At 29.6% G+C, this 11907-nt stretch overlaps 3 protein-coding genes across 3 annotated transcripts; 2 read left to right on the top strand and 1 right to left on the bottom strand.

The window, feature by feature from the left end:
• Window positions 1-2091: 2091 nt before the first annotated feature.
• LOC122524296 lies at window positions 2092-3006 on the top strand. Its single transcript, XM_043646458.1, has 2 exons — window positions 2092-2315; window positions 2643-3006. Exons 1-2 carry the CDS (start codon window positions 2092-2094, stop codon window positions 2863-2865), a joined length of 447 nt encoding a protein of 148 aa, XP_043502393.1. The 3' UTR covers window positions 2866-3006.
• A 366-nt stretch (window positions 3007-3372) lies between these two features.
• Window positions 3373-5104, top strand: LOC122524102 (cilia- and flagella-associated protein 20-like). Its single transcript, XM_043646185.1, has 4 exons — window positions 3373-3456; window positions 3581-3772; window positions 4132-4364; window positions 4441-5104. Exons 1-4 carry the CDS (start codon window positions 3373-3375, stop codon window positions 4889-4891), a joined length of 960 nt encoding a protein of 319 aa, XP_043502120.1. The 3' UTR covers window positions 4892-5104.
• A 287-nt stretch (window positions 5105-5391) lies between these two features.
• On the bottom strand, window positions 5392-6731 carry LOC122524101 (transcription initiation factor TFIID subunit 9). Its single transcript, XM_043646184.1, has 3 exons — window positions 6444-6731; window positions 5881-6330; window positions 5392-5634 (listed from the first exon to the last, which is right to left on the bottom strand). Exons 1-3 carry the CDS (start codon window positions 6580-6582, stop codon window positions 5489-5491), a joined length of 735 nt encoding a protein of 244 aa, XP_043502119.1. The 5' UTR covers window positions 6583-6731; the 3' UTR covers window positions 5392-5488.
• Window positions 6732-11907: the final 5176 nt, after the last annotated feature.

Below are 11907 nucleotides of genomic sequence, written 5' to 3'. Positions count from 1 at the left end.
GATATTATTAATGTAATATGGATATAATTAAATATAATGTGTGTGTGTTGTTATAAAATAATGAAATTTATGAATATATAATCGATGTAATTATCGTAATAATTGTTTAGGAAATATTGTAATTAGTGTATACACTCTTATGTGTTGTATGGAATTATTCGATTAAATTATTTGTTCATTTATTTTATACGATAATTCTGTGCGAAGTATTTATATAATATTATAGATTTCAACAAGTAATTACGTGAATAGAATAACGTGTTAATAATTTCAGTTTTTATTTTCAAGTTTTTAATAGCACGTCACCGGGTATTAATCGAAAGTTTTAATCTTCGTTAGATAACTTGAAAATGATTATATCATTCATTTAAGTTGAATTTTTTATCGATTCATTTTGTTTCCTTTCGTAATAAGAATTAAAAATAAATAAAGATACACAGGGGGTGATGGAATTAAAATACAGGGTGGCCGATAAAGCTCACAAAGGATGCGGAAAAAGTTGAAATTTAAATCTGCGAAGCGTGGTAGAATTAAAAATGTATCCTATTTTTATAATATACATTATAGAATATATTTTTTATATCGCCGTAAAAAATTACAATTTCATATTTTAAAAAGTAAACCTTTAACAATATTACATAAAAATGATCATGTTAACTGTATAAAATTTTATAAATAATCTTTTTGTATTTATCTGTATGATTTAAATCTCGTAAATTTAAATCGTTAAACAAAATTAATAAAAGAGATATTCAGCATATTGGTCAATTTGATTTATAGAACACCCTATAGTTAAAGGCAATATATGAAGACATTAAATAAAGGACTTTTGAATATCCTCGAAACATTTCCTCTTCCACTTTCTCCGTTGAAATGCTTTCGTGTCTCAAGTCCATTCTCTTGAAACAATCGTTGTGCGATAAAGGCTTAACTACAGTTTCGATAAAGTACACCACGCGTACGTTAATTAAATTCGTTCCTTCTGTGCTCTTCAATTTTCTAACCGATGGTCGTTTTTGTTTGACAATCATTTATATCCATATTGTTACCCTCGTTAATTTATTTTTCCTAACTATGTCATAGTTTCCACATAGTTTGAATTTGCACGTAGGTGTTCATATATTTGTGTGTGTGTGTGTGTATGTGTGTGTATAGGTATGTTGGCTTAAATCAAATATAATTCATAAATTAATAATAACATTATTGAACTTGTAACAAAACTTCTACGAAATGTCAACTTTGAATTTCTCTTCTTTTATCATAACTTTATATTATAGTTTGCTATCATTACTTTCATATTATATTTTACACGATCTTAACATAGAAAAATAATGTAATTTTATAAATGTAAAAAAAAAGAAGGAAATTTTCCCCATGCTAAATCCAATTCTAATCGTTCGTTCGTTTACGACGATCGATCTAAAATATTTCTAACACAGTCAGAGAAATCATTTTCTCGAATACGTAAACTTTGAATTTGTCTTCTCGAATTATTTTATTATATTATAGTTTTGTGATCTTTATTTTATATATTTTACTTTTAAATGATTTTAACGTAGGGATAAAAAAATGTAATTTTGCAAATGTAAAAGGAAAATAAATGTTCGTCATGGTAAAATCGAGTAACTTCTTCGATTCTAATCGTTCGTTCGTTCACTACGATTCCGTCTAATATTTTTCTAATCGTCGTCAACGCAACGTAACGTAATATCTCGTGATCAAGTAGAAATAAGAATAAACCGAATATCTGACTATTGGTTCTCCTAGAAACCAAATCGATATTCGTACGAGGCACAGGGGCTCACTTCGTAACAGATCTGCCAACTTTCATTGAAGTCGTCAGTCTTGCTTGACACGCGCCGTGATTTGTGAATAATTTCAACGATTTCCATATTTTTTTTCATCCATTTTTTAGATTTTTTTTTCTTTTTACCTCCTTTCCAAATTTTCCGTCTAAGATCTAAATTTTGTCCGATAATCAATTCTCTTTCGAGAGAGAGAGAGAGAGAAAGAGAGATAAAGAGAGAAGGAAAGAGTAAAAAAAAAATTAAAAAAAAAAGTAAAAGTAAAAGTAAATAAATTTAAATAAAAATGAGTAAAACATTTAGCGCGAGGAACAATTTGTCTCTTAGAAAAAGTGGTGAAACTATTTTAAGCTACACCGATGAAGAATATTTAAGAAAATCTCGTTTTGAACAGGAGATCAAGCAACGTTTCAGGAAATATCGTTCAAAACATATGAAGCTGTTTCCTGAACTCTATAGAAGCGACGTATCGATTCATCCCAGTTACACAAAGCTCAAAAATCTACCTTAGTAAGATTTAATATTTAATTACAAAAATACAAATTTAATAATTATTCTTTTTTTTACATTAAAATTATATAAGCTCTCATCAAAATAATACAATTTCAAATATTAGCAAAAATAAAAGAATCAAAATAATTTCTGTATAACTATAAAAGGATTCTAACTTACTTAAAAAAGTGTACAAAAATAAATCTCGATAGATCTAAAGATAACGTACAACAATTTTCAACACAATAAACAAATAATGATCATTAATTACATTTGATTTTAATTTTCTTTCTTGTTTTAATCTTTTTATTTTTTCTTCTTTTTTTTTTTTTTTTTTTACCGAAGTCACGTCGTCTGCCGTCAGCGTTTGCAAAGGATCAAGAAACAGATATCACGTCAACTAAATCGTGAGATCATGCATTTTGCGATGATACAAATGTTTGCCCTAGATAGCATAAGGATCGATCGAATTTTTAGCGTTGGAATGTCACCGAGGATCACGATCGTTCCAGATTTTGCAACTGAAAAGGAACGTCGACGTATTGACGAGATATTACGTTATTCGTAACTAAATAATAATTAATAGCATGCGTGCACGTGTGCGTATGTATATATATATATGCATTTATCGAACATCTATCTTTCGTGTCTATTGTTATGGATCAGGTAGACGTACAGAAAGCAAGAATAAATGACCTTTATAAACTAATAATCGATTACTTGTTATTCAAATTCAATTATATTTATCATTAAGCGTTCTTTACTCTTTACCTTGATAAACACGTTGCCGCCTACATCATTTTTTTCTTCTTAATTTTTCTTTTATATAATATGCTTATTAAATGACATTTTTTCCTCTAATATTACTCACACTTAGTCATATTTAATTCATTTTTATTCACGTAAGTTGTATGCGTAAGTTGTTATATTCAGTCAATTATAAAAATTGCTTCTTCGATTATTTTAATAAACAAAGAAAAATGAATATAATTTGAGATAAGTATGAAATATCGTTGACATTGACACGTTCTCGATCGATGATTCAAAATCAGCTTAGAAATCAAAAATATTAAGGATGTTTCGTAATACCTATCAAAGAGGATTTGTAACAATTTTATACAGCTGTGGACCAGCTCCTTTAGAATTGTGGGGCATGCACGTGAGTTTATTTTTTCTTTTTTTCTATATTCTTTTTTTATGAAGTACGTATATAAATTGTTAAAGAAATCTTCTATTTACGATACGCGTTAATGAACAATCTTGTTAAAATACGATACTGTTAGGTAAAGAATGGATATATACGACGAATCATTGACGATGAGGTAAAATCATTAGTGTTGGAATTAGCTGGAACTAATGTGGCAACAACCTACATTTATTGTCCAGCAGAGAAGAAAAAAGTTCTTGGAATTTCATTACCATTTTTAATAATAATTATTAAAAATATGAAACGATATTTCACCTTCGAGATAACCGTAAGTTCAATTTAATTTTGTTTAATATTATTTTCAATTAATTTTTATATATATGTCGAGAATCTAAGAAAAGAAAATAATTTATTATTGTAAACGTGTTCTGTGCCAAGTCATTTCTGCTCAATTTTTCATTCAGACAATTTGATGTTTTAACGCATTAAATAAATATCTCAGAGTATACTCCTAGTGGTACGTGCGACCCTTGAATGGAAAGTTTCACGTGTACCAAGCGTGATACACGTGGCACGGAACGTGTTAATTGTAGTAATTGTTGCATATATATAAATTAATTATTAATATAATTTACATTTATTATTATAATTATTTATAAATTAATTATTTCTTTGCTTTTTTTTTAGATTCTCGATGACAAAAATATGCACAGAAGATTTCGTGTAAGCAATTTTCAAAGTACCACTAGAGTTCGTCCATTTTGTACGACCATGCCAATTGGTTTATCCAATGGTTGGAATCAAATTCAATTTAATCTAGCAGATTTTACGAGGCGTGCGTACGGCACTAATTACGTGGAAACTACGAGGATGCAGATGCACGCCAATTGTAGAATTCGACGAATCTATTTTTCATCAAGGTAGTTATTTAATAACATCATAGTTCGATATGATATAATTATTAACATGTTCTGTTTTCTTCATTTTCATAAATAGATTATATAATGACGAAGAATTACCAGCTGAATATAAATTATTTTTACCAATACATCAAAGGAAATGTGTTAGAGAAAAAGTTGACGTTAAAAGTATTAGTAAACATGAGAAACCAGAGGTGGAAGAACCACCAATATTATATAAGACTCCATCTGAACAAGTTGGAAGTGAAGAAACTAAAGAGAAAGGAGTAGATGATATCGAAGTTCCATCGGAAGTTTCAGTACCTTTGGAAGAAACTGAAGTTCCTGAAACTAAAATATCAATGGAAGAAGAAATAGGAGAGGATGAAGAATATGATGTAGAGGAACATGAATATAAAATTGATGACAGGCATATCTTTGAAGATGAAGAAATTGCAATTGAAGCTGCTATGGCAGCTGTTGAGGAACATGAAGATGAGGAGGAAGATCTTATCTTGGATGAAATAATTATGGAAGATGAAGGCTAATTGCAATAATACGCTACTGAATAATTAAGATTTTAAAATAAAGCTTGTCAAAGCTTTTACTTTATAATTCTATCTTATGCACTACTCTATTTTAATAAAGTACAAATTTTGATATTAGATCAACGATTTCAAGCTAACAATATTCCTAATATGATAGGCTTTATATGCTTTGTGCTATTATAAAAAATTAATATTAAATGCCTTACATACACATCACCACGTATTATCATTGGGGATATGGAGCTATTAATGAGATTGTATTTATTTTTTATGTTCATTCATAAAAGAAAAATATTAATACGTTATCATTAGATAAGCTAACTAAAAAAAGTAATATCTAATAATAAACTATGCGATCTTCAAAATATCCTAAGAATTTAATAAATTAAATTCAATTTTTGTTATATTGTCTATAATTAATTGTTTGTTTTAATTTTGTTAATCAGAAAAAAGATAGTTAATATCTATCTTTTATAATAAAATTAAATACAAACAATTAATTTTAAATATATACAGCAATTTATGTACTTTTTACTATAGTAAATATGAGTAAAGCAAGAAATACAAATGTTATGTTATATCGATAACTAAGTACTGTTATGAAACATCGTAGTCATCATCTTCCCTTTTTCTTTTCAAAATATCATCTGTTTCCATTTTGATAGGCGGCAAGGTTTGTCCAGATGAAACTTGTATTTTTGGTTTCGCTACTTGTGCTTTAACAGTGGCTGTCCCTGTTGGTGCTATAAAAATAAAGAATAAATTAACAGGAGTACATATAAAAATGGTATATGTTTTAATTAAAAATCTTTTGAATATAGAAACAATACATTTGGTCTCACATAATCGAGCTCTCAATGAAATGTGGTAAGACGGGACAGTTGAATGGGATTGAAGGACGTGAAAATGGTCTAGGAAAAATGTGTATTTGCATATTACAATCTCAAAAAATATTCTATGCGTAATAGAAAATTATCAGATTATCTTACCGGTTGAGAATTTTAATACAGGCTTTGGTATAGAAATAGTCTGCGTTCTGGCAACGGTGGTCAAAGTACCCGGTCTTTTGACTATTGAAAGACCAGTCTTATTTCCTTCTACTTTGATTCTTGATTGTCCTCCAGATATACTATTACCGATCAAAGAGTGAATTGGCTTTGTAACAGTTTTCTTAGTAGCATTCTTTAGTTTGTAATTAGTTGCGTTTAAGCAATATCTATCCGGTGGCAATCTCAAACCATTATTTGGCTTAACGAATGGTAACGGCACAGTATTCTTGGCACGAGCTACATCTAACAAAACGTCCCTCGGTGGTGGATTAGTGAAAGAACGTTCTAATTGCATTTTAACAGCCAATCTTACATCATCTAAATCGATGAACTTCTTTTTTGCATGATTAGCATATATTCTGCTATCGTCTAGTATACAGGTAACATAACCTAAAACCACGTTGTATTTGAAAAATAAAATTGTATATCTCTAACTTTAGAAATGAATATAATTATATATATAAATATTAATAATAATTAAGAATATATATTTAAATACTTACGATATGTAAATTCAAGTAATTGATTGATAACTTTCGGTTCATAGTCCGTAATTCCCATATCTTTCATGATGGACATAATAACTTGGGCATCTTTCGGAATGTGTTTTATGTGGCTCATTGTTTTAGATTTATCAGTCATTTCATAAGAAAAAATAACTATTGCGAATATCGCATTATATTTTAATTAAATGTAATAATAAAATACTTTTTCTAGATCACTTTCACGATGAAAAGACATAAACAAGACTAAGGAAATAGTGAAACTAAAGCGCTACTAGAGATGTTCGTATCTTCAACACTAACACCATCTGTAGTAATAAACGAAAACGATTTAAAAAAATCAAATCAAGCGAATCGACACGCTCTCTAGTGGCAATAGAAATCATCCTCTCATTGTATATATCGTAAGCACATTTATAACACTGCGATCGTCCTTCTTGTATATAGGCTTTATAGATCATATACTCCGAGCTTGTAGAAAATAATAGACACTTCTATTGATTAATTAACAATTGTTTTAATGCACTAATGCATTCTACTTATATTACAGGAAAATTTTACTCTCGAAGTCACCATTGCACAGGAGAGGTTAAATAATTACATAAAAATGATCAAAATGCTAAAATCAGATCGTTATAATCTTAAATTTTATTTATTAGATGCATTATTCACTTTATACACATGCGCAACGTTAAGAAAGTCATATAAACAACATTTAATAAAAGTAATTTTATAGAGGATAACGTGCCAGTTTGAAGGTGAATTTCGAGGAGGACGGTACATAGATCATATATTCCGAACTTTTTAACAACAATAGACACTTGCATCGATTAATGAACAATTATTATAATGCACTAATGCACTCTCTTTATGTTACAGCAGAATTTTATCTTCGGAGTCATCACTGCGCAGAAGCATTAAAATAATTACTTAAAATAGATAAAAATACGAAAATCATAACGTTTTATTCTTAAATTTTCTTAATTAGGTTTATTGTTCTTTTTATACACGTGCTCAACGTTCGAAAAAATCCTGTAAACAACTTTCACCAAAAGAACTTGAACAGAGGATAATGACTCAGATCAACGGTGGATTTCGAGGAGGAGGGATCACAGAACATATATTCTGATCTTTTAAACAACAATAGACGCTTGCATCGATTAATTAACTATTATTTTAATATTCTAATGCACTCTCTTTATGTTACAGCTGAATTTTATCTTCGGAGTCATCACTGCGCAGAATCATTAAAATAATTACATTAAATAAATAAAAATACGAAAATCACCCGGTATATAATCTTAAATTTATTGATTAGGTGGATTATTCACTTTATACACATGCGCAACGTTCGGAAAATCATATAAACAACTTTCAATAAAAGTACTTTCATAGAGGACAACGTCTCATTTCAACGATCGATTTCGAAGGGGAAGGTACATAGATCATATATTCCGAACTTTTTAACAACAATAGACACTTCTATCGATTAATTAACAATTATTTTAATATTCTAATACACTCTCATTATATTGAAGATTGTTTGAACGCATATACATTTATTTAAACATTACATATCTTTTAACGTACTTTGAATATTAATTAATTTTGATTTTATGTTTTATTAGATTAAAAATTTACCCCTACTCTCCGAAGTCGTCACTGCGCAGGAACATTAAAATAAATATACCTTTGGTTAAACAATTATATAAAAATAATAAAAATGCTAAAAATTATTATAATGCACTAATGCACTCTCTTTATGTTACAGCAGAATTTTATCCTCGAAGTCATCACTGCGCAGAAGCATTAAAATAATTACTTAAAATAGATCAAAATACGAAAATCATAACGTTTTTATCTCAAATTTTATTAAATAGGTTTATTATTCTTTTTATACACGTGCTTAACGTTCGGAAGGTGCTGTAAACAACTTTCACCAAAAAAACTTTAACAGAGGATAATTACTCAGTCTAACGACGAATTTCGAAGAGGAGGGATCACAGAACATATACTCCGATCTTTTAAACAACAATAGACGCTTGCATCGATTAATTAACAATTATTTTAATATTTTAATGAATTCTTATTATAATTAAGATTGTTTAAACGCATATATATTTATTTAAACATTACATATCTTTTAACGTACTTTGAATATTAATTAATTTAGATTTTATGTTATAATAGATGAAAATTTTATCCCTCCCCTCCGAAGTCATCACTGCGCAAGAACATTACAACAAATGTACATTTGTTTAAACAATTACATAAAAATTGAAATATAGTTAAAATCATAACTTTATAATTTTAATTTTTATTTATTACTATTAATTTTCTCGTTACATACATAAGAAACTTTCATAAAGGCATGTAAACAACTTTCGATAGAAAAACTTTTTTATATGATAACGTGTCAGTCTTACAGTAGATTTCGAAGAGGAAGGTTCATCAGAAGATACATTCATAATTTTAGATTACAATATACATTTCTATCGATTAATTAACAATAATTTTAATATTCTAATACACTCTACTTATATTTAAGATTAGTTTAAACGCATATACATTGTTTTTAACATTATATACCTATTAAAGTACTTCGAATAGAAAACAATTTTGATACGTTATTAATTTATGATTTTTTTATATGACTGTCTTTACTTACTGTCGTGTTAAAATCGATTTGTATTACTGGCAAATCCAATTTAATGAATATTTATTTAAATTTGGGTCTTCGGAAGCGGTTACCTCCTCGTGGTTAGACCCGGGCAATGGTATTTTACTTTCAGTATAATGTTTAACATATTTTATATGTTATACATTCCATTGCAAGTAAAATCCAGCTAAAGACCGCTTACCATTAACATTATAATGATAATTAGTTTCTTTCATTTTCCTAATTAATATCATATTACAATTCATTTCATTGTTTTCCCTTTAATACTACCTTCATATTATATCCCACATTAAAATACTCGATTTATTTTATAGGAATACTAATCTTGTGCATTCTTTCAGACGTTTTTGACGTGTAGTGCGGTCGGTAAAGCACGTCTCGGTCGCGTTCGCGTTCGCGATCGCGATAAAAAACTTTTTATAGTTTTTTATTTTCGTTACCGTTCACCCACCGTCATCCTAAGGGTAGGAGACCCATCGGGCATTCATCACTGAAGATTAAAAGTAAGTATAATTTTTCTATAAAATATTTTCTATGATAAATTTTCTATAGTTTTTGATTACGACGAAGATATTAATCGTTCTTTTTCATTTTCTGTTTCAGAACATCATTGCAATCGAGCGCGTAGGCAATGAGGTACTCGAGTGTTTGCATCGTTAAACAAAAATCGGAAATTTTTCGGGTAAAGAAACTCCGAAAGTTTCTTTTATTCGGTTTATACGTGTGCCATCGTCATCCTAAGGGTAGGAGACCCATCGGGCATTCATCACTGAAGATAAAAGGTAAATTAATTTTTCTATTAAACATTTCTTTAATAATTATTTATAATTTTTGAACGATTTCAATGATTCTAATAGTTTCTTTTTCTTTTTCTTTTTCCAGAAGGCTAAGTGTTTGTGTTAGTGTTTGATTTTTGAACTGCGTGCTATGCAGTTATAAAATTAGAATCAGTGCCGTGGTCGCGATAAGAAACACGTAAGTTTCTCAATTTCGTTGGAACCGTCTACGACATCGTCATCTAAGGGTAGGAGACCCATCGGGCATTCATCAATCAAGATAGAAGGTAAATAATTTTTCTATTAAATATATTTCTTTAATAATTACTTATAATTTTTAAATGATAACAATGATACTAATCGTTTTGTTCTTTTCTCTCTTTACAGAAAGGTAAGCAAGTGTTGGTGTTTGATTTTTCAACTGCGCGCAATGCAGTTGCAAAAAATTAGAGTCAGTGTTTGTGCGAATAATTAAAAAATACAATTTTTATCGCGAAGTAGAGTCAGTGTTTGTACGAATAATTAAAAAATACAAGTTTTATCGCGAAGTAGATTCAGTGTTTGTACGAATAATTAAAATAAACTTTTTATCGCGGAGTAGAGTCAGTGCATTTGGTCATCGTCACCCTAAGGGTAGGAGACCCATCGTGCATTCATCAATGAAGATTAGAAGTAAGTATATTTTTCTATGAAACATTTTCTATGATAAATTTTCAATAGTTTTTGATTACGACGACGATATTAATCGTTCTTTTTCATTTTCTGTTTCAGAACATCATTGCAATTCGTGCGCGAAGCAATGTAACGGGAGTGTTTGATCGTTTATAATTATAATTTAAAATCACGGATTAGAAGCACGATCGTTCGTTAATTAAAATTCGGTCGCGTTTCGCGTTCGTGTTCGCGTTCGCGTTCGCGTTATTTTTGAGATTTATATATTCAATTAACTGCGAGCAATGCAGTTAATTGCATTAGAGTTTGTTCGTATAAAATTATAGTTTTTTAATTTTAAAACAGTCGTACAGACTGTTCGCGAAGTAGAGTCAGTGAAGTGCATCAGTGAAGTGCATCAGTGAAGTGACCACCTATCGGGAGTGAAATTTTTGTGTTTGCATTGACTGCGTGCAATGCAGTCTTTGAATTAGATTGTAGAATCAGTGTTTGTACGAATAATTAAAGTAACATTTTAATCGCGAAGTAGAGTCAGTGACCGGGCGTAAATTAAATTCAAATCGTGTCGCGTATGTAGATTCAGTGTTGTTCGCCGTATAAGAAAAATTTCGGTTTCGCGATAAGAAACTCTTTTATAGTTTCTTATATTCGTTTACCGCGATATTAGAGTCACGGGAGTGCGGGGAAAAGTGCATCGGGAATTCTCCGATGGATCTGATGGACGAGGGATGCAGCTGGACCATTTGCTACGAAGTAGGAGTGTTTTGGAGCCACCGCAGAACTTCTAATGCTAATTGTTCATATTGCATACATGCGTCATTTTATTTTAAAATGCCATATATGTAATATAACATTTAGCAGTCGTGAGTTAAAATTTAAAGTCCCTCCGGTGCTCAATCATGCCGAGGATGAAAGGTCCCAATCGGCACGAGTTACTGGTTGTAATTATTCCAAAAAATTATTGACGAGCACATGAGTGATTTAAAAAAGGATTAGTCCTTTTTTGAAATTGCTCATGAAACTGTATATTTTATTGTATGTTATATTATTAGTTCAGGATAGGTCTTCTTGTCTCATCGGTTAAATTCATTTAATTAACAGTGCAATTAATTAATGCACTTTTCTTTTTTATTACGTGTTTCGTTCGCGTTTAGTAGTGGTGAAATCGAGTATTAATTTACTCGATTTCGTCCAATAAAGCATGTAATAAATGTCTTACATGCATTGCTTCGTACTTAGTTTATTTAATCGCGATTTTATTTTTCGATATAATACAAAAATGAGCAAGAAGACAAACCCATTCGCGACGGATAGATTCTGGCAATTAAGTGGCGGC

The sequence above is a fragment of the Polistes fuscatus genome, unplaced genomic scaffold, assembly GCF_010416935.1.
Source record: "Polistes fuscatus isolate 324 unplaced genomic scaffold, CU_Pfus_HIC Scaffold7, whole genome shotgun sequence".
NCBI lineage: Eukaryota > Metazoa > Arthropoda > Insecta > Hymenoptera > Vespidae > Polistes > Polistes fuscatus.
Note: the sequence above shows the minus strand (reverse complement) of the source record. Positions and strands in the feature narration are given on the sequence as shown.

What these genes read in the sequence shown, in the direction of transcription:
- LOC122524296 (XM_043646458.1), top strand. Translation starts at nt 2,092, where the DNA reads ATGAGTAAAACATTTAGCGCGAGGAACAATTTGTCTCTTAGAAAAAGT. An exon ending in AAGCTCAAAAATCTACCTTA is followed by an intron (nt 2,316 to 2,642) that starts GTAAGATTTAAT and finishes TTTTTACCGAAG; the next exon opens with TCACGTCGTCTGCCGTCAGC.
- LOC122524102 (XM_043646185.1), top strand. Translation starts at nt 3,373, where the DNA reads ATGTTTCGTAATACCTATCAAAGAGGATTTGTAACAATTTTATACAGC. An exon ending in TAGAATTGTGGGGCATGCAC is followed by an intron (nt 3,457 to 3,580) that starts GTGAGTTTATTT and finishes CGATACTGTTAG; the next exon opens with GTAAAGAATGGATATATACG. An exon ending in CGAATCTATTTTTCATCAAG is followed by an intron (nt 4,365 to 4,440) that starts GTAGTTATTTAA and finishes TTTCATAAATAG; the next exon opens with ATTATATAATGACGAAGAAT.
- LOC122524101 (XM_043646184.1), bottom strand. Translation starts at nt 6,582, where the DNA reads ATGACTGATAAATCTAAAACAATGAGCCACATAAAACACATTCCGAAA. An exon ending in ATTACTTGAATTTACATATC is followed by an intron (nt 6,331 to 6,443) that starts GTAAGTATTTAA and finishes ACGTGGTTTTAG; the next exon opens with GTTATGTTACCTGTATACTA. An exon ending in TGTATTAAAATTCTCAACCG is followed by an intron (nt 5,635 to 5,880) that starts GTAAGATAATCT and finishes TTATTTTTATAG; the next exon opens with CACCAACAGGGACAGCCACT.